The 22,069-nt window shown below is 44.4% G+C and overlaps 1 protein-coding gene across 3 annotated transcripts in view; it reads left to right on the forward strand.

The window, feature by feature from the left end:
• Window positions 1-3,069: 3,069 nt before the first annotated feature.
• LOC147247714 (uncharacterized) overlaps window positions 3,070-22,069 on the forward strand; it is a 60,295-nt gene continuing 41,295 nt past the window's right edge. For all 3 annotated transcript variants that reach the window (XM_086181035.1, XM_086181037.1, XM_086181038.1), the window contains exons 1-2: window positions 3,070-3,874; window positions 4,541-5,576. In XM_086181035.1, coding sequence (XP_086037161.1) covers window positions 3,638-3,874; window positions 4,541-5,576 — 1,273 coding nt within the window. In that variant the 5' untranslated portion in view covers window positions 3,070-3,637. The remainder of the gene's footprint in view (window positions 3,875-4,540; window positions 5,577-22,069) is intronic.

Consider the following 22,069-nt stretch of genomic DNA (forward strand, 5'->3'; position numbering starts at 1 on the left):
AACGGAGGCTGTTGTATCTTTAAATACCAGTTTATCAGGTCCAGACACTCCCACATTGCTCTTCTCCACAGATAGAAGACTTGCAGTTGTTTTTAAGGGAACAAACAGTCATGGGTGAACCGAAGCGAAGTAAAATCTGGTCAACTGGACGTAAGTTTATCTTTCAAGATAAACTTACGTCCATTTGACCAGATTTTACTTCGCTTCGATCTACGATGACCTGGATGAATGAGAACCTACACAGACGTCATGGGTGAACATTATTTCACCAATATTTCAGCTCAAGTCCAGTTAATAACCTTCACTTTCCTTACCTACTATCTTACAAAGTTGAGCTGGAAAACTGCGAGAGACACAAACAATTTTTAATCATCAGAAGCTGATATATAATATGACAACAAAAAGTGACATTAGTACCTGTAATGTTCATTTGTACGAGATTTAATAGCAGTAAGTCAGAAAAACCATTAACTTTTTCGTGTTAGCCCTCCCTTTAATGAAACTGCGTAGTAAGCCAAGATGTGAAATATGGCAGTTTATGCCAGCATCGAAAGAAACTGCGAGAGGTGTTGATGGGCAGCTTCCTAACCTAACCTAAACCCAAACCCTCTCCATGTTTAACAAGTTTCATTTCAGAAGAAAACTGGCTGGAGCAGCAGGTTTAACAGGTTGAGCAGCAGCAAAAAAGGTTGCGTTAGCATTCCCTGGGATAAAAAGTTCAAAGAAAAAGCATGATGTGTTTTTATACTTCCATTTAAGTGTGCTTGTTGCAGGGACCTTGGCCTTTGAACCCCAAACTCTTCTCATTTCATCCTTGAGTCCCAGCAGATGTTTGTGGGAAATTTGAAGAAATTCTCTCAAGACATTCCTCGGATTTCAGAGTCACCTGAGGTGACACGGACTTTGACCTTTAACCATCCAACTGAAAATAGTTAATCTGGAATTTCAGGGGACGTTTGTGCCGTTTTTGGAGTAAGACTCTCAATGTGTTCAAGAGAGCTCTCAATCATCTAAGGTGGCAGTGTCCTTTGTTGTCAGTTCATCCTCAAATTGCAGTGGAGATTTTTGGTTGATTTAAAGAAGTTCCATCAAGGTCTTCCCTAGATGCATACATACAGACAACTTAAAGGATCCAGCTGGTCGCTGTTACAGCTTCAGAGACATGACAAATTTGATGTATAGATACTGGATAGCTCCTGTATCCTGCCCCGTATGCAGAGGAGTCTTCTTCACAGCAACAGGGATTCAAGCTAGTAACATCTTTGCCCTACTTCCAAAATGGACCATATGACACATGTTCATAAAGATGTGATTACCAGATGTACTCATTGACCAAGACAAACAGTACTTTATGCTGTGAATAATTGTGACACAATAGTTCTCATTTAAACTACAGTATGATAACATGTCCTGGCCCTATTCAGCTCATATCTCCTGTCCAGCCCTATAATCATGCAACAGTCATTATCTGTCAGATGTGAACGCTCTCAACCTAGAAACATGACAACCTTTCCTGCAGTCACAGCATGAAAAAAAAACAAATGTCCAACTCAAACAAAGGTGTGGCAATGGTTGATGAGACCAATCCAGATGTGAAAATTTTCATCCTGTCTTTTCCTCAGACTATGAGTTCTCAATTATTATTATAATTGTTGTGTCAGTTGATTATGCACAAATATGCCTATCGATTTGTCAGTTTAATTTCTTCCGTTTTTGTTTTTTTTGCTGGCAGGAGCAGTTGTCAGAATAGTTATTCAGCTGCTCTGTTAGCCTGTAATGGTGATAAATCCTTGGATTACTTCAATTTTGTTTACCTGTTATGCGGATAAATACTTAGATTGCTTCTATCTTGTTTTACACCACCGTTGCAGGCAACAACTCACTTGGATGTTGACATTCATAGTGCCATAATTGGACATAACCCAGGGGCCTGTCCTTTAAAGCTTTAGGATTAGAGGGTTCGTGATGTAACTTCAAGTGACAGTACCTGAGGTTTTCTGCACTGCAAAGGTTGTTGTCAACCAGATATAAGATCATAGTCCTTATCATTTCAGCTCTAATCCACTTCAGAGAAGGCTAAGAGGTAAGATTAGAGGCCAAAATCAGTGCAAGCACCACTGACTGACCAATCATACTAATGTAAATGTCATCACCATTAATCCCATTCACAGTTTTACATTGGTACACAAATAGTTGGTCCAAAAGAGAGGTTTGCCTGCCAGACAGCTAACTTTTTGCTCTTTATTTGTTCGAATGTTTCATAAAATGTCAAGGTTGAGGTTTCAATAGTGAGAATGTCTTGTTAGTTTGACAGATAAGTCTCAGTCTCAAGGTAAAATGTTATAAAGAATTAATTGGGAGTTAGGAAAAGATGATGATTTTGCTGAGAGCATGGACATAAGTGCCAGTGGATGTTATTGAGGTATTCTGTATCTGTCCTAAGACACGACAACGCTCTAAAGATGGACTGCAGAATGACCATCTTAAGATTCTTAGCCTTGCTGTGTCAAACTGAGAATGATCATTAATTCTGTTCCTCCTGTCAGTCATATTTAAAATGTTTATGCATTTATTTACAGTTTGAGGGCAACTTCTTTGGGCGGAGAGTAGCAGCATAACACTGGTGCAGCTGCATTCCTCTCTCTCTCTCCCCCCTAATCACTCTCTGCCTGGAGATGTGGCTGTCCCTGCAAGGCTGACTGCTGGCTTTTCCTGTATCTGGTGTGCTGATAATACCACTCACAGTGGCAGACATGTTTGCTTCATTAACCAGTTGTGGACTAACTGAGAGCTGCCTGAGGTTCCCTCAGAGATTATTTTGTATATTGTTTAATGTGCTGTTTGGTTTTCATAAATACTTAGAAATAATGGAAAAATGTCATTATAATCACCTAAACCCTAAAGCAACTCCTTCACAATGTTTGTTTGCTAATAATACCAATACAAAAATCATTAAAAAAAAATTATTCATTGGAAGGATCAGCTGCAGCTAAATACCTGTGGAGCTACAACCTTGAAATTTTGTGTTTAGTAAGTAATTACAGGTTAGCATCCAAGCAATCCAGGGGTTATTATCAAATCTATAGATATACATTTTTATAGATATAAATTTTTTTTATTTTTAAGTGAGACAATGTTTAAGCTCTTCCTGCGAATACGACCTCGAGCATTGCAGTAATGTAGCATGCCCAGCAGATGGCGCGCAAAGAGTGTGAGTCGTCTTTTTTTTTTTTTCCTCCTTGCACACTCGCACCTTCTCATCTTGCATTTGTAGCTTTGCCGAAATGAATCCTCCCCCTGTAGCCCTTCATCCGTCCCACTCCATGACGGTCGGATAGTGCGCACTGAGCTGGAGTACGCATGGCTGCCAAGCCGGCTACGGGCTCAGCTGGAGAAAGAACACCAGCAGCCTGATGCTGTGATGGAGCTGCAGGGATACAGCGGAGGAGCTTAGGGTGGATATCGGAGCTGCGGCATGGGCGTGGGAGAGCACTACCCAAAAGAAAGCGATGTAATTTCACACACCTAAGAATCAAGAAAGGTGGGTGGGAGTTTGCGATCAGCGTTTGGTTGTACCGGGTGTGGTTTGGCGTCTGGTTCTTTGAAAATCTCAAACACTTTTCCACTGGAGTTTAAAATGATGGAGAGAGACGCACTGCAGCAATCGCAGTTGCCCCAAAGCGCGGAGAGTCCGAAGGATGACATCTCCAAAATAACCGACGAAGAGCTCATCATGTGGGGCAAAGACGACCTGGTGCGGCGCCTGCGGAGGACGGAGGCGGAGAAAAGAAACGTCATCGTAGAGCACAGCAATCTGATGCGGGAGGTCAACCGGCGGCTCCAGCAGCACCTGAACGAGATACGGAGTTTGAAGGTGAGATGAAGTGTTGTGGAACCTTGAAAGCCAGATTGTTTAGGTGGTCTGGGGTTTCACTTTAACGTGAATACTGTAATGGAATGTGTACAGGATTTGTAAAGAAGGCGACCAGATTTAAAGATGAACACTTACAGTAAAGTCAAAATGGTTGCTAATTAATAAAATCCAACCTCTTCCTAAAACTACATGGAAATTAGAGCGATATTTATACCTGTTGCATTAACGATGAATGGTGTAAGAGGCATGTAACTGTACACTAATTTGTGATACACTCATTGCATATTAAATGATTAATTATGCCCCACATGTAAAAAATGATAAACTTTTGCCAGGTTTTGCTATCACATTTTTTGGTGTAGCCCTCTGTGTGAGCATGTAAGCAAATGTGTGCATGAAAAAACGCATCTAGCCAGTTTCCATTTATTGTTTTTTTTTTTTGGATTAATTGAAATATCAATGTCATACTTTTTTTAAAAGCACCAGGAAAACAGCCCCACACGCAAATGTATTTGATTTACAACCAAATTATGCGAAGAAAGGATATGCATTCCTCACATTCTGCTTGTGTGTGTGTGTGTGTGCATGCGTGAGTGCATGCATGTGCACACGTGCACGCACTTGTGTTCCTGTGTGTGTGTGTGTGTGTGTGTCTTTGTAAACCAGGACATGAACCAGAAACTGCAGGAGGACAATCAGGAGCTGCGGGACTTGTGCTGCTTCCTGGATGATGACCGGCAGAAGGGGAAGCGGGTGTCACGGGAATGGCAGCGTCTGGGCCGCTATAGCGCTGGGCTGATGAGGAAGGAGGTGGCCATTTACCTGCAAAAGCTGAAGGAGTTGGAGCAGCGGCAAGGGGAGGTAATCCGGGAGAACCTGGAACTGAAAGAGGTTTGCCTCATGCTGGAGGAGGAGAAGGCTGTGGCTGTAACTAGAGGTGTAGCTGTGAGTGAGCGGGGGGGCTCTGGGTGTAGAACCTCTGTTGACAGTGGAGTTGTACCTGTGCCTGGCCTGCTGCGGGATGTTGGCGATGGGAGCAGCTCCTCTAGCACAGGGAGCACAGATAGCCCTGATAACCCACACCACAAAGCCCAGACCCCGGGTTCTCATGCCAGTCCTGCTCTGAGATGTGTTTCCTCGGACCTAAAAGGTGCTGCTTGTGAATCCACTGGCAGGAGGCACAGCTCCACTCCAGAGTATCACACCTTCCCTCAGCCTTGCCGTCCCCGTGGAGGGTCTCTTACCAACCTGGACCCTCATGGCTTTCAAGGACACAGCCCAGAGAAACATATAAAACCTCCCACCAGTCTACCATGTGACTCCCACCTGAAACCCTGCAGGTCTGACCTGTTAGCCCAGAAACAGCTATTTATGTCAGGGCAAATATCACCAGGCTATGGGAAGGTCACAACCAAGTCCAGCCCTGAGCTCAGTCAGAAACACCGGCCAGATAACACCGTGGGGGCTGACTGTGGGAACCCTGAGACCAAGAAGGTGGTCACAGGGACACCCGAACATTTGAGGAAAGGACGAGTTATTGTGGGGAGTCCAGAGTCTATAAGGTGCCACCATCACAATCAGCTCAGCTCTGGGGTGGAGCACATCAAGGGGAGGTATGCCAGTGTCTCACCTGGGAGGGATGGGGGACAGAGGAGGACAACAGGAGAGGAGATGCCCCCCCACCACAGGAGTCTGTACAACGGTAGGCACAGGGTAATGTTATCTTGTATATCATTTCACAACCCATCTCTCATGACCCATATTTATAATTGGATTAGCTTGCTGGTTCCCAAACTTTTTCAGTCAAGTCCCTCTTGTGTCTTTGGAAATATTTTTGGGTCCCACTCACCTGGTTACGCCATGCTCTTTGCTATGTTGTTACAATGTTACAGTGAGTTGCATTAACCGGTCACCTGGGCTAACCTGCCGCCTCATGCCTCAGTGGAGACAGGTTTGATTCATATAATTAAAGCTGCAAGCAGCATTGTTAGGGCCTGAGCCCCCGCACAGCCGTGGCCGGAGCGTCGGCCCGCAACCAACGGTGTAATTGGCAAATCCCTAGGCCTTGTAGTATAGGAGATACGAGCCTCAGTGCGCTGCACAGTGTGAGTGCAGAGCTGAGAGCCGGCCCTTTAAGAGCCCCTCCCTTCTCTGCTCCTCTGCCATCTGTGTCAGAGTGGAGAGCAGAGGAGGATTTGGCAGTTTTACTGTGAAACACAGTCATAACTCAGCATATGTTGGTCAAAAGTGGAATGAAAAGACATCAGTGCGTAGAGTTTTTTGTCAGTAATTCAATGGTGTGTTTTTTGAAGGTGTGAGTGTTTTAGTTTAGAAGCTACAAGTGTTTGTTTGAGAATATGTACATGAGGGCAGAGAAGCTCCAATTGTGGTTTCCATGACTACAGTAAACAAATCTGTGCCATCCGTGCCAGAGTGGAGAGCAGCTGAAAAGTGTACATATTTAGTGTGAAAAGCAAATAACTCTGCATATTTTGCTTGGAAGAGGAATATAATACCATATTTTTGAAGGGATTTTTCAGAGGAATTCATTTGTGTGTTTTGTGAAGCTGTGTGAGTTTAAGTGTAGACGTGAGAAGCGTTTGTTTGAGAGTATGTACCCTGAGAGGACATGGCCTCCCCATTGACTTCCATTGTAACGTAAAACATGTCTCCCCGACTTTGACGGCTTATAAAACGCAAACCGAGCGATTCATATAAAAACCTTGAGTACCGTTTAATGAGCACAGTTGGGAGAGTAATGTGTAAAAGTTTGGACGCGATACCATTTGTGGTGTCAGAGGAGATAATGTTTGTTCGGGGAGTAAAAAAGTCCTGATTTTGACAGTTTTGTCCAATTTGTGGACATTCTGTTGTAGATAGGTGAGGGGTCAGAGAGTATGAATTTTTCGTCTTGATGAGACGAGTCCAACGGTGTTGGTCCCATGTCTGTGGGACATTCGTGCAAGCAGTTATAGCGCTCCAAACGTTTTATTTTGTTTTTTGGCTCCCTAGGTGGCGCTATAGAGTTTCCCCGGAATGTTTTTTCAGAATATCGATAAATATTCTATATAGAATGAATGAATAATAATAGGAAGAAAAAAAAAAACGAAGCAATTTCAGATATAATTTTGCCACCATTGTTTTCAATGGGAGACCTCACCCCCCCATCCCCCATCGGACCCCCCTGTGATGTTTTTAGAGGCCTGTGATGCTCCTAAGTGTGTGTTTTTACTGCTTTTAGCGCTGACTTCGTGTCTCTCTGACTTCGAAACATAATAGGGTCGTTTGCTTGGCACACTCGCCACTTCAAAAGTTAATTTGACCCCCTAAACATGCTGGGAAACTCACCAAATTTGGTACGCACATCGGGTGCAGCGAAAAATTCGATAATTTAAAAAAAAGAGGCGCTCTACTCAATAGCGCCACCTACATACACAAAAAACCACGCCACAGCCTGTAGGAATGTCCTACAGACATGGGACCAACACCGTTTTATTCGTCTCAGCAACACGGACAAATCATACACTCACACCCCTGACCTAACTCAAACAGCATGTCCACAATTTGGACACGAATGTCTAATTTTGGACAATTTTGCGCCCAAACAAACGCTATCTCCTCCGAGGGCGCTCATGGTATCGCTTCCAAACTTTCACACATTACTCTCCCAACTGTGCTGATTAAAAATTGTTAAAGGTTAATATACTACTCGCTCGGTTTGGATTTTATAAGCCGTCAAAGTGGGGGAAACACTTTTCACCTTACAATGCAAGTCTATGGGGAGAGCGTGTCCTCTCAGGGTACATACTCTCAAACAAATGCTTCTCACGTCTACACCAAACATCCCACAGCTTTTAAAAACACACCACTGTATTCCTCACACAAATCCCTACAAAAATATGGTATTATGTGCAACTTTTGACCAAAGTATGCCGACTTATTCAGTTTTTACACACTACAATTCTGGTGATCCTACTCTCTCTACACTCTAGCACAGATCAAAGAAAGTGCAGCGGGGGAGGGGTTCTTAAAGGGCCAGCTGGCAGCTCTGCTCTCACGCTCTGCACTCACACTGTGCAGCGCACTGAGGCTCGTATCTCTAAACTACAAGGCCTAGGGATTTGCCGATTACACCGTTGGATTCGGGCCGGTGTCAAGGACGCGGGGGCTCAGGCCCTAACAACGCTGCTTGCAGCTTTCATTAGGGCCTGAGCCAGTCCCTGGCGAAGACCCTATTATGTTTCGAAGGCACACTCGACACTTCAAAAGTTAATTTGACCCCCTAAACATGCTCGAAAACTCACCAAATTTGGTACGCACATCGGGTGCGGCGAAAAATTCGATAATTAAAAAAAAAACAGGCGCTCTACTCAATAGCGCCACCTACATACACAAAAAACCACGCCACAGCCTGTAGGAATGTCCTACAGACATGGGACCAACACCATTGAACTCGTCTCATCAAGATGGATAAATCATACACTCACACCCCTGACCTAACTGTAACAGGATGTCCACAATTTGGACACGAATGTCCAATTTTGGACAATTTTGCGCCCGAACAAAATCTATGTCCTCCTAAACCGTAAATGCCAGGGCTTCAAAACTTTCACACATTACTCTCCCAACTGTGCTGATTAAAAGTTGTTCAAGGTTAATATACTACGCGCTCGGTTTGGATTTTATGAGCCGTCAAAGTGGGGGAGACACATTTCACCTTACAATGGAAGTGTATGGGGAGAGCGTGTCCTCTCAGGGTACATACTCTCAAACAAATGCTTCTCACATCTACACCATGCATCCCACAGCTTTTAAAAACACACCACTGGATTCCTGACAAAAATCCCTACAAAAATATGGTATTTTGTGTTACTTTTTACCAACGTATGCCGAGTTATTCAGCTTTTACATACTACATTTCTCTTAATCCTCAGCTCTCTCCACTCTAGCACAGATCAAAGAAAGTGCAGCGGGGGAGGGGTTCTTAATGGGCCAGCTGGCAGCTGCGCTCTCAGCTCTGCTCTCAGCTGTGACAGAGATGGCAGAGAGCGAGCAGAGAAGGGAGGGGCTCTTAAAGGGCCGGCTCTCAGCTCTGCAGTCACACTGTGCAGCGCACTGAGGCTCGTATCTCCTATACTACAAGGCCTAGGGATTTGCCGATTACACCGTTGGATTCGGGCCGGTGTCAAGGACGCGGCCGTAGGCCGCGCGGGGGCTCAGGCCCTAACAACGCTGCTGGCAGCTTTAATTACTATTACATCATTATTTGATGCCAAATCAGTGGTGGTATTAACTTCATATCATGGTATTATAGCATCCCATTATCACAATAACATTGATATTTATTGTCAATTATATATCACTGATGTGAAGTTTAAGCCTGTTTCCCAAATATATATTGGTTTATGTGTGTTTACAGACCTATGGATTTATATCTGTGTGTATACATATATATATATATATATATATATATATATATATATATATATATATGTGTGTGTGTGTGTGTGTTTGTGTGTTTGCGCGTGTGTGTTTGCGTGAGAAACACCTGAAAACGGGTATACCGAAAGTGCCGTGTGTTTCACATTATGTGCAAAATTTGAATGATTCCCCTGCAGCCACGTCAGTCCTGAATGTTCAGTAATTATTGTTGGAATAAAAAAAGCACTCTGATAACTTCATGTGCTCTGTATTGTTTATGGCATTAGAGGTTGGTCATACAATTGTTTTTGAGAATTTCAACTGGGCCTTGGGGTGGACCATGCAAGGAACCTACTACTATTATTTTGCTACTTGAAATATATCACATTCAGTGTCATATGGTCACAATGACATACCTATTGCTCAGTTGTAATTCCTTCATGAAAAAAAAGAGACATTTTGCTGCATACTGGTTTTGACATAACTCTTATTGGGCTGGTAGATGTGGCTTTGTACTTCGCTGTCAGTAATTCATGTCTCAAATGTTGGCTCATGATAATGGGAGCTTAGGAGTTAATGAGCATTGTGGCTGATGAATATTCAAAGAGCTCTTTCTCTGTTTGCTGCTGGTGAATTTGACTGTTCACAGCAGGTCAAAAAGAACTTTAAGGACAAGTCACATCCCTACAAAATGGTGTTAGGGGTGTCATTGTGAGGCGTGCGTGTGCAGTAGTAACGGATGTCCACACGTTGTAGGACGTGATGTCATCATAGACAAATAAATGCAGCATGAAAACTGATCTCAATTCAGGGATGCTTGAGTGTGATTGACATGCAGACTGCATAGTGCACAGTGTATGATCACCAAGCAAAGTTGTACTTGATCATCAAGTACAGGCACGAGTATCAAAATAGAGCTGCAACCACACACAGCAACTTGAAAAAAAAAACTGGGCAAAGAACAAGAGAAACAAGTAAAATGAGCGAACATAATAGGGTCTTCGCCAGAAGTACCTTCTGGCTCAGGCCCTAAAAAAAAAGTAGAACGTTGATTTTGACTGAAAACAGGTCCTTTTGTTGTTGTCGTTGCCACCACAAGAGGCAGGGTGATTTTTTGTCACCACTTAAATCAGCATTGCATCCTGATCCTTAACATTTGCATCCTGATTTTAGCAAAGCTTGTGCCGGGACAGAAGGTGAAGAAACGTAGCTGGTGATGAGTCACCGACTCGGTCCTCAGCAGCAGCAGCAGCAGCCTGAGTCAGTTATTAGATGTGTCAAAGCTCATCTGGAGTCACAGAAGATAAATTGTACAAATGTCTCCACGTAGCCTGTAGTGCATGACTTGGCAGTGATGTGTATACAGAGACATTGATTGAGAAGTAGTTATTTTTCATTTTTTCTGGTATTTCTCGATTTTTAGATATATTTCTCTTATCAAGCTGTTCTGGATATCTGCTAAATCGGAACTGAATGTTTAATTTGACAGACTTATTTGGCAAACTGGGAACCCAAAGCAGGCTTTAGTACAATTGACTGTAGATTAGGGATCGTGTCTCTTTTTTTGTCACAAAAAAAAGGAACGGCAGAGCCTCTCAACTTCAGAGCCCAACATTTCTTTGGATGAAAGCACCAGAGGCAGAGAAAGTGACACGCATAGGACAGCTGCTAACACAAACATGCATGCAAATGATTAACATCACACATGCAGTATGCAGTTTATGTATGTAGACACAGATGCATCCAAACGCTCAGCACACGCTTACATTGACTCTTCAAGTGGGACCTCGCTGTGCCGTCATCCAGGGTGCTCATTACATGGGTGAAGACGCGATCGGTTTTGACTTGTCTATCTGACTGCGCCCCCCACGCCAGGCGACTTCAGTCTGAAAAATGACTTCCCTCTTTCAGCTGTTATTAGTGTCACTTCGGTAAACTCACTTCTTCTCATGCAGCCGAGTCATGTTTCAAGATGGGGAAGCTCGTAAAGATACATAACTCGTGAGAAATCAAACACTTTCATTGCATTTCTACACTTGCTCAATTAAATGAGGAAACAGCCACACATACATAGAAACAAGAAAACATCAAGACCAGTGTATAATTGATGGATCAGGAATCTGAATGATTATTAGAAGAATGGCTTGCTCATATTTAAGATATTCATAACATTTTAACATTAGACTACCACATTCATTCAAGACCAAACAAGAACAATATTTGTATGAAAAACATCAAATTAAATCAAAGTATTATTTGGATAATGAAACCTGGTGAGGCAGTATAATACAAGAGGATTACTACTGGGAATAGTATTCTCAATACGAATAAAGTTTTTTCAAAGTTTAATAACCATAACAAAGTAGTAATAAGCTACCAAAAGCCAATGCAGTTTTTACACTGGATTCGGGATTATTGTTGATAATAAGCTCTTTGCAATTGAATTACCTTCCACATGGGGTATGTTGATAATCTGAATGATGTATGAAGAATAGTTTCAGTCTCATGACAATATACAAACTCTTGTGCCAGTTACAGTACAAACACTACTATTGTGCTTCCTCTGATTATTTGAAGAGTAGATCAGAGGTAACTCATAGTCTTACTCTCACTTAAGTTTGTAGTTTGAATTTTACTTGAGTAAATATTGTTTTCAAGAAACAGTAACTTAGGTGAACACAGCTTTTGGCTCCTTTACCCACCTCTGATCATTTCCCCCGTCTCTCCTCCTCTGCTGTGGAGGAAATAGCTCTGCTTACTCACCTGCACAGAGGAACAGGCAAAAGTCAGAAAGTAATGTGACTGTGAATGACTGCAAAAGAGACATGAGAACACTCGGTAAATGTCATAAATGTAGACCATAATGTTGCCACTATGAACATTTTAATTCTTTATGGGGGATCCCCTAAAGGCAGTGGTGAGGAAATTCTACCTAGAAAGTCTTTGTATTATTCTGTGTTGTGAACAAAGCTAGAAAGTGGACAAGCACTCAGGACCACATTGTTTTAACAGAAACTTAGACTTATTTAGCATACAGTCTTGCAATGGAGTCCTCACAATGCTTTTGGCTGAGGTAACCAAATGTGGATTCTCCCCAACCAATTTTTCCACATTATTAGTGGGAAGAACATTCATTTTGCAGTATTTATTAACCAATTATTTGTCATTTTCTAGTTGCATACGACATGTCATCAGTGGAAGGAGTGAACAGATATGAAAGTGACCTCACATAGTGAAGGCAAGATTATTATGCTGATTAAATATTCAACAGCTTTCTCGCAGACTAAACACTTTTACAGGACACCATATGCAGGTTACATTCTTGGTAGGGGTTGAACCCCCCCCCCCCCCCGAAGCTCTCATCCTACAATTGGCAATGGCCTCAGTAATTTTTAATACTGTTGTCTGTTTCTGTGAATAACCATTATCATCATTGCATTTCTTGTGGTTTTAGTGTGTAAAATCGCTGCTATTGACACACACACACACACACACACACACACACACGTGCACACACACGTGCACACACACACACGTGCACACACACTGATGACGGAGCAGACACACTTCTCCCCCTCAAGACCGGTGCAGCTTGCTCCCATCTCATCTGCCTGCAGCTGAATCTTCCGCCTCAATATCTTCTTCAAATATCTGACCACAAAATCCCCTGCACCCCTCCTTGGCAATGATGTTTTGTGTCTCTCTCCTTTTCTGAGCACCTGACTTTTGTCTACTGGAGGTAGGAAAGGCTGCCTACACATTAAACAGCTTATACTAGCCTGCAGGACCAAACCATTTTTAGCATTACGTGTAGGGAAAGTATTCTTCAATGTCCTCATGTTTTACCACCTTTTTTTATCGTCTCAGTAGTTCAGATGTATTTAACTTCTCTGGTGTCTTTCAGTCATTGTTTGATAATTTATCATGCTTGTACTGTTTTTTATACTCCTAATATTTCTTTCCATGTGTTTTGGAAGTTTCTTGGATTATTAATGTTGTAAAATTTGTCCGTGGTTATTTGAATTATTATTTAATAATCTTATACATCAGTTCTGGCTTATTTGTGCATTTGGGCCTTCCTTTCTCATCTCCCACCACCACCACTACTGCTACCTTGACTATCTGTTGGTGAAATTTTTTTTTACCCTATATCTTAATTCCCTTTGGCAACTGGAGGGAGGAGTGGCTGAGAAACATTAAAGTGTTTCCCTTTAATGTTCTCACAACAAAAATATAGAAATTAGTATTATTTGAGAAATATATTCGTTCAAATCACTAATAAATGATCATCTGAATTACCAACTCAACCATACAGGGAACCCTGTCTTTTTTACATTTCATTTTAATGTGTTCAGACATCTCAACTTTAGCTTTGAATTAGTCCACTCTGTGTTAGAAAATTCTGAGATGTGTATTGTTAATCACCATTAAGCCTAGACGTACTGAAATACGATTTTAAGTTAATATCACCTAGCCCTTTCTCCTATTATTCCACCTCTGGTTCTCCTGTCTTTGGGCCTTGCCTGTCATGTATTTTACCATCATCCTTTCTAGCATTCTTCCTGTGTTGCTCCTTTCCTGCGACTGTTTCTGCTGATGCCTTGTCTCTTGCTGTGCTGAAGTAGAGTCTTTTTTTTTACTCTACTGCTAAGTCTCTAAATTCTGGCATCTGATTTCTTGGTCATAACACAGTTCGTACATGTGTACTATGTAGCCATTGTCCACGAGCAATAGTCACTACACCTTATTGCAGCAGTCGGCGATAGGCGGATCACGGTCAGGATCCAGACCCAGACAAATTGTAAAAATAAATAAATAAATAAATAATAATAACAATAATCCATAGGTGGAGGGGGCTGGAGCCTATCCCAGCAGCTTTCGAGCGAGAGGCAGGGTACACCCTGGACAGGTCGCCAGTCCATCTCAGGGCCAACATGTAGAGACAGACAACCATCCACACTCACATTCATACCTACAGTCAATTTAGAGTATCAATCAGCCTAGTCCTCAATTGCTGTCTTTGGATGGTGAGAAGAAGCCAGAGTACCTGAGAGAACCCACACAGGAACAGGGAGAACATGCAAACTCCACACAGAAAGATCCCGTGCCGGAGCCGGGACTCAAATTTGGAACCTTCTTGCTGTGAGGCGACAGTGCTAACCACTGCACCACCGTGCTGCCCCCCAATAATAATAATAATAATAATAATAATAATAATAATAATGATGATGATGATGACGGACTCATATATGTTTATTCTGCCCTCACACAGCACTAATCCTGTGAGCCTGATATGCTCCAAGACAGTGGCTCTTGTCAAAAGTGGCAACGTGAAGAGATATTATTGAATGCGCTTTAAGACCTATGTGGCCCCCTGCTGGACAATACTGTATATTTGAGGTTAATGTAGAAAAACAGACAATACCGTTAAAATATTATTTAAATGTAGGCTACTTCATTTGATCTGAAAGTTCATTGTTTACCAAACAGAGACTGACACAACTAGCTTAAAGTCTACTTACATTGGCTAAATATGCCACTGAATCATGATGCACACCTTGACTGCTGGCTAACATGCAGGCGTAGGCCTATCAGTGAAATAGGCTAAGAGACCCAAGATTGAAGACTTTTTTTTTTAAACTGGACCCATTAGAATTTTAATTGGATACCCCTGCCTTATTGGATGTACTTTCTCAGTCTTAATCTTGCATCTGTAACGTCTGCGACCATAACAGTAACACAGCTTTATCAGTCAGGCCATAATACTGCCACAACAGGCAGGGAGGTTGATCAGTACTCCTGTTATTCTGTGTGGCAGTCACTTTGCTTTAAAATGTTCTCTTATTTGCATTCTTTCCGTGTGTCTGTCCACCCCCCCCCACATGGGGTGAAGAGCTCAATGTGACAAGCTCACACTCTCTAGATAAGCCAATTTTGGCAATGCTAGTCTAATTTCATTTGTCTGCTCCAGACATGTGTGTGTGTGTGTTTGAACTGCAGCTGCTTTGGTGTCAAACAGGAATGTAATTTGTGCCCTCCAGAGATCCTTTCTGTTGGAGGGGGGGGTGGGGGGTGGCGCTGCCAGGGAGGCTGTGTATGTCCATCTATCAGCTGACATTTTTCATCTACCACATTCACTCGGTGTTCACTATTTATATTGCAAAGAGTTGGCATGTTCATTTATATTTCTTTAAATAGAATTGCGAAGTACTGTAACTGAAAAGGGTAGAAATGTTAGGGAGTGTAGGAAAGGACCCACTTGCAGGCTACAGTTCACAATCCAAGATGTTTAATGAACAGCCAAAAAGGTACAAGAAACGCAGGCAAAGTCAAAAACAGGGCCAGCAAGATTCAAGCGTCGCAGGCAGTCAGGGCAAATACTGGCACGATCTCGCAAGGACTGAACAGAGCCCTGGGCTTAAATACCCACAAGAAATAATTATTAAAGCAAAACAGGTGTGCTGTCAAAAATGGCAGGAAACTGAACAAAGGACTGGGCAGGGCACAGCCACAACACAGCAGCACATGTGGGCCTGTAAAGCAAAGCACACTTGAAGCAGAATCAAAACAAAAGCACATTTTGCAGGGAACTAGAACAAAAGCACAACACTAACATTACCCCCCTTTCAAAGGGACGCCTCCTGGTGTCTAAATGGGGTGAGCCTTAAGAAAGTTCTGAACAAGGCTATGATCCATAATGTTCCGGGAAGGAATCCAGCATCTCTCTTCTGGACCATAACCCTCCCAGTCAACTAGGAACTGGAGGCCGCGGCGGCGAACTGTAAAAGTCTCAGAGCCGTCAATGACACGTGGTGGAGAGCTGGTTGCAGACAGGCTTGATCCTGGAAACATGAAATGTTGGGTGGATACGGCGGAGGGTGGGGGGGAGCTTGAGACGAACAGCAGAGGGACCAATGATCCTCTGAATGAGGAAAGGACCAATGAACCTGGGGGCAAGTTTCCAACACTCTACCTTGAGCGGAATGTCCCGGGCAGAAAGCCAGACCCGCTGACCCTCACAATAAACAGGAGCCCTTGGGCGGTGACGGTCAGCTTGCTGCCTCATCCTAGAGGATGACCGCCTCAGAGCCAATCGGGTCCTCCTCCATGTCTGGCGGCAACGGCAGATGAAGGCCCTGGCAGAGGGTACTCCGACCTCTACCTCCTGATCCGGAAACAAGGGGGGCTGGTAACCGAGACAACACTCAAAGGGAGAGAGGCCTGTGGAGGCAGATGGGAGAGAGTTAATGGAATACTTCACCCAGGGGAGGTAATGGCTCCATAAGGACTGTCTTTCCGATGTCATGCACCGCAGGGTTGCCTCCAGGTGTTGGTTGGCCCTCTCCGTTTGACCGTTACTCTGGGGATGGAAGCCTGAGGACAGACTGAAAGAGGCACCAATGAGTGAGCAGAAAGCCTTCCAGAAGCTAGAGGTGAATTGTGGGCCACGGTCAGAAACAATATCCAGGGGCAAACCATGGTACTTGAAGACATGTTCAAGGATAAGGGTGGCAGTCTCCTTGGCAGAAGGGAGCTTAGGTAGTGGGATGAGGTGGACAGATTTGGAGAAGCGGTCCACCACTGTGAGGATGGTGTTGTTACCATCTGAGATGGGAAGGCCAGTGACAAAGTCCAGTGCAATGTGGGACCAGGGCCTCCCGGGGATGGGGAGAGGTTGCAGAAGTCCGGCTGGAGGTTGAGTAGAAGTCTTATTCCGAGCACAAACGGAGCAGGCAGAGACAAAAGCGTGGGCATCCTTCCACATCGTAGGCCACCAGTACCTCCTCCTGATGAAGGCGAGGGTCCGCCGAGCTCCAGGATGGCAAGAGAGACGGGAGGAATGCCCCCACTGCAGGACCTGGGAACGGAGGCATTGAGGGACAAACAAATGGTTAGCAGGACATAGCCTGGGAATGACACTGTTGACTTGGGCAGCGCGAACCTTGGCCTCAATATCCCACTGCAATGCCTCGACAAAACAGTGATCTGGGAGGATATTACTGGGTTCCTTGGAGACATCAGATAAAGGAAAATTGCATGACAGAGCATCTGGTTTACCATTCTTTGAGCCATGGCGGAAGGACAGGGTGAAGTTGAACCGAGAGAAGAAGAGAGACCAGCCGGCTTGGCGAGAGTTGAGGCGTTTGGCAGAACGAATGTACTCAAGATTCTTGTGGTCGGTCGGTCCACACCAAGAACGGCACAGCAGATCCCTCAAGCCAGTGTCGCCATTCCTCCAGAGCCAGTTTGACTGCCAGCAATTCACGATTGCCAATGTCGTAATTGCGCTCTGATGGGGAGAGACGGCGAGAAAAAAAAAGCACAAGGGTGTACCTTTCTATCCTTAGCTGACTCCTGGGGCAGGATGGCTCCAATGCCCACATCGGATGCGTCCACCTCCACAATGAACTGCCGGCTGGGGTCAGGTTGTTCGAGAATGGGGGCTGAGGTAAACCTTTTAAGGTCGTGGAAGGCCTTGGAAGCCGTAAGAGACCAGGAAAACTTAAGGGTAGAGGTAAGGGCAGTGAGTGGGGCAGCCAGTGTACTATAGTTCCTTATGAACCGTCGATAAAAATTAGCAAACCCCAGGAATCGCTGCAGCTCTCGACGGGTAGCGGGTTGAGGCTACTCCAAAATGGCCTTGACATTAGCCTGATCCATCTCCCATCTTTCCAGCAGACACAACACATCCTAGGAACGAGAGTGTTGGGCAGTGGAACTCACACTTTTCAGATTTAACATAGAGATGGTTCTCTAGCAGTCGCTGGAGAACCTGGCGGACGTGACAGACATTATCTGAAGGGTTACGGGAGAAAATTAAAATGTCATATTAATAAACAAATACAAACTTGTTTACCATATCCCTCAGGACATCATTCACCAGGGCTTGAAAGACTGCTGGAGCATTGGTCAGACCAAACGGCATAACTAGATTCTCATAGTGGCCAGTAGGGGTGATAAATGCTGTCTTCCATTCATCTCCCTCCCTTATCCTAACCAGGTGATAAGCATTGCGTAAGTCGAGTTTGGAGAAAATGGTTGAACCATGCAGAAGTTCGAAGGCAGAAGACATGAGGGGCAAGGGATATCGATCTTTGACTATTTCATTGAGGCCCCGGTAATCGATGCATGGGCGAAGAGAACCATCCTTCTTGGCAACAAAGAAGAAGCCTGCACCTGCTGGTGAAGATGAGGGGCGGATGATGCCTGCTGCCATTGACTCCTGGATGTATTTCTCCATAGCCTCCGTCTCAGGTTTGGAAAGGGAGTACAGCCTGCCTCTAGGTGGCACCCTCCCACGTAGGAGATTGATGGAGCAATCGTATGGTCGGTGAGGAGGCAAGGCGACTGCTCGGGACTTACTGAAAACATCCTTGAGGTACATATAGCAAGCAGGAACTGCTGTCAGATCAGGGAACTCCTCTGGGGAGTCTCCAGACTCAAGGCAGGAACAAGGACTTGACGAAGGCAACAAGACAGGCAGGAAGGACTCCAACCCATGATTCTGTTATTGACCCAGTCGATCTGTGGGTTATGCTTGATGAGCCAGGGACGGCCCAGGACTACAGGGGCATGGGGAGAGTCAATTAAATGAAACTGGATCAACTCACTAGGGGGGATTGGAGGGGTAGTGCTGATATGCGCCACTGTGCAGCCAGGGACACGTCAATGAAGCTTTCATCTGCCCCTGAATCAATGAGGGCACCTGTCCGGTGTTGTTGACCATGGCACTCCAGGGTCACAGGAAAAAGGGTTGAGGAGGAATTAAAAGTAGTTGCGCTCACCAATACTCCTCGCCTTATTGATGAGCTTTGCCTTTTGCTGGGCATGGTGAGGCGTAGTGGCCTGCCCCCCCACAGTAAAGGCAGCTGTCAGAGCTGAACCTCCGCTGTTTCTCTGTAGCGGAGATGTGGTAGCAGTTTATCTGCATGGGTTCGGGGCTCACAGTTGTATATGCAGATGGAAACAGATACAGCAGATGGAAGTGGAGGGCGAGGGCGGTTGAGTGGAGGGGGAGTCTTGGGTCAGGCGGAGAGGCCACCTGGAGTTCCTACACTTGCGGCGCTGCTGCAGCCGAGAGTCGATACGAATGGCTAGATCCACGAGTGTGTCCAGACCAGTAGGTGGCTCCTGCGTGATTAGTTCATCTTTAATTTGATCAGAGAGACCATTAAAAAATACATCAAAAAGGGCTTCGGTATTCCAACCACTAGCGGCCGCAAGAGTGCGGAATTCAGTGGCATAGTCTGAAACTGACTGGTTACCTTGCCTGGTATGTAGCATCTCCCGTGCTGCCTCTCTGCCTTGCTTAGATAGATCAAAAACCTTCATCTCAGCTGAGAAGGCTGCAAAGGTGTTGCAGAAGACTTCCCTGGCATTCCAGACTGCCGTCCCCCACTCTCGTGCGCGGCCTGAAAGCTGGGTGATCACGTAAGCCACCTTAGCTTGCTCTGTAGGGAAAGCAGATGGTTGCAGTAGCATGTAGCATCTCCCGTGCTGCCTCTCTGCCTTGCTTAGATCAATCAAAAACCTTCTTCATCTCGGCTGAGAAGGCTGCAAAGGTGTTGCAGAAGACTTCCCTGGCATTCCAGACTGCCGTCCCCCACTCTCGTGCGTGGCCTGAAAGCTGGGTGATCACGTAAGCCACCTTAGCTTGCTCTGTAGGGAAAGCAGATGGTTGCAGTTGAAAAACCAGATCACATTGGGACAGGAAGGAACAGCAAGTTCCTGGCTCGCCAGAGTAGTGCTCTGGGGGAGGCAGACGGGGTTCTGAGACTGGGTTAGCTGGGGCCGGTGGCTGAGAAGATGGAGGAGGTGGTGTAAGAGACAGTTGGAGCTGTTGTACCTGTGCAGCGAGGTCAGTAAAAGCGGTAGACAAGGTTCTAAAGGACTTTCCAAGTTCATCAAGGTGGCCTTGTTGTCTGCCCAGTAACACTCCATGCTGTTCCAGAATGGACTTGAACCTAGCTGGGTCTGCTGTATCCATATTGGCCAGATCATACTGTTAGGGAGTGTAGGAAAGGACCCACTTGCAGGCTACAGTTCACAATCCAAGATGTTTAATGAACAGCCAAAAAGGTACAAGAAACACAGGCAAAGTCAAAACCAGGGCCAGCACGATTCAAGCGTCACAGGCAGTCAGGGTAAATACTGGCACAATCTCGCAAGGACTGAACAGAGCCCTGGGCTTAAATACCCACAAGAAATAATTATTAAAGCAAAACAGGTGTGCTGTAAAAAATAGCGGGAAACTGAACAAAGGACTGGGCGAGGCACAGCCACAACACAGCAGCACATGTGGGCCTGTAAAACAAAGCACACTTGAAGCAGAATCAAAACAAAAGCACATTTTGCAGGGAACTAGAACAAAAGCACAACAGAACACTAACAAGAAAGCAGAATGAATACTATAACAACATGAGATGAAACCTACTTTCAGGCTTAATGGATGCTAAAATTTGGTCATATTCTTGCACAAATAAGTTTGTAATTGGTTTCAGAATGTGTATTTCTGGATAATATATGGTAATCTGAAGTTGGGAATTAATGTTCTAGTGACAACATCATTTTTGCTGTGTTGGAAGCTGGAAGGTTTTGGGGTTTTTTCCCTTCTTTTCACTTTTCTGCTTTTCTTGCTTGTTTTCAACCTTAGTTCTTCCTTACAGTTGCAAACAGTATCTGCCTGTGAGCTTACGCAGGATACCAAAACTAATGATTTATATGGGAATATTTGTGATATTTTCCATAGTTGCCTTTTTAAAATCCTGGCAAATGGCTAAGAGGATTTGTGGCTCTTACATCACACTCAGCCTGTTTCAGTTTGACAACCAATTTAGGGCCTTTTGTCATCATTCATCAGCTAATGGAGCTAGAGTTAAACAGGATCAACTCTCCACCAGGATGTTTCCATTTCTATTGAATGTTCAGTCCTTCACAGCCACATTGTGGCATGGGGGAAGGGAGGGGGGGCTAGAAAAGGTACACAGCACATACAGTGTGTATACAGTATGGTTGTTTACTACACTGCGCAAGTGAAAAGAAAACGCAGCAATTTTTGTTGCCTCAGAAGTCATATTGCTTTGCATAGGCAGAATGCACACTCAAAGGCTCGTACACACACATAAATAAAAATACTGCTGCTGATTTAATTAATCCTCTCTACCCTGGTATATACAGGAGTAAAACATGTATGTACAATGAATTAAACACACAGGAGTGGACACATTTGATATCGTTTTCAGAGATAATCATGGTGAAAAGATGGTAATAATTGTCAAATGGCCAGTTACATTGCAGCTATAAATTAAGTCAATTTTTTTGTTTGTTTTTGTTTTTGGTAAGAGCACAACAATGGTGTTTGTTTTGACATCAAAGCTGTGACTTTTTTTTGTCTGATTACATGATGCTTACATTTTACCATAACGCGGTTGGCCGTGAACAGTTTGGATCTGAGCATTCACTGTTGCTGGCTAACTTAGCTAGCTGCTAGCCAGTGTTGCCAACTTAGCGACTTTATCGCTATATTTAACGAGTTTTCAGACCCCTCCAGCGCCTAATTTTCAAAAAAGCAGCTAGAAATATATCTTGCGGCTTTTTTTATGGTGTCATTGGAGACTCTGACATTAAGGCACGTATCACCTACTCTTCTCAACAAGCAGCGTGTGCTGCCGTGAGCTTCTCCCCCGTCCCACAGCACTCACAGGACGCCCAGTCCTTGTGCGTCACAGCAGTCCCTCCCAACTGCAGTCAGGGGAGACGTGTGACCTCCTCCGC

Source organism: Aulostomus chinensis, chromosome 16 (assembly GCF_037954235.1).
Source record: "Aulostomus chinensis isolate RoL2024-O1b breed Wild chromosome 16, RoL_Achi_v1.0, whole genome shotgun sequence".
Lineage (NCBI taxonomy): Eukaryota > Metazoa > Chordata > Actinopteri > Syngnathiformes > Aulostomidae > Aulostomus > Aulostomus chinensis.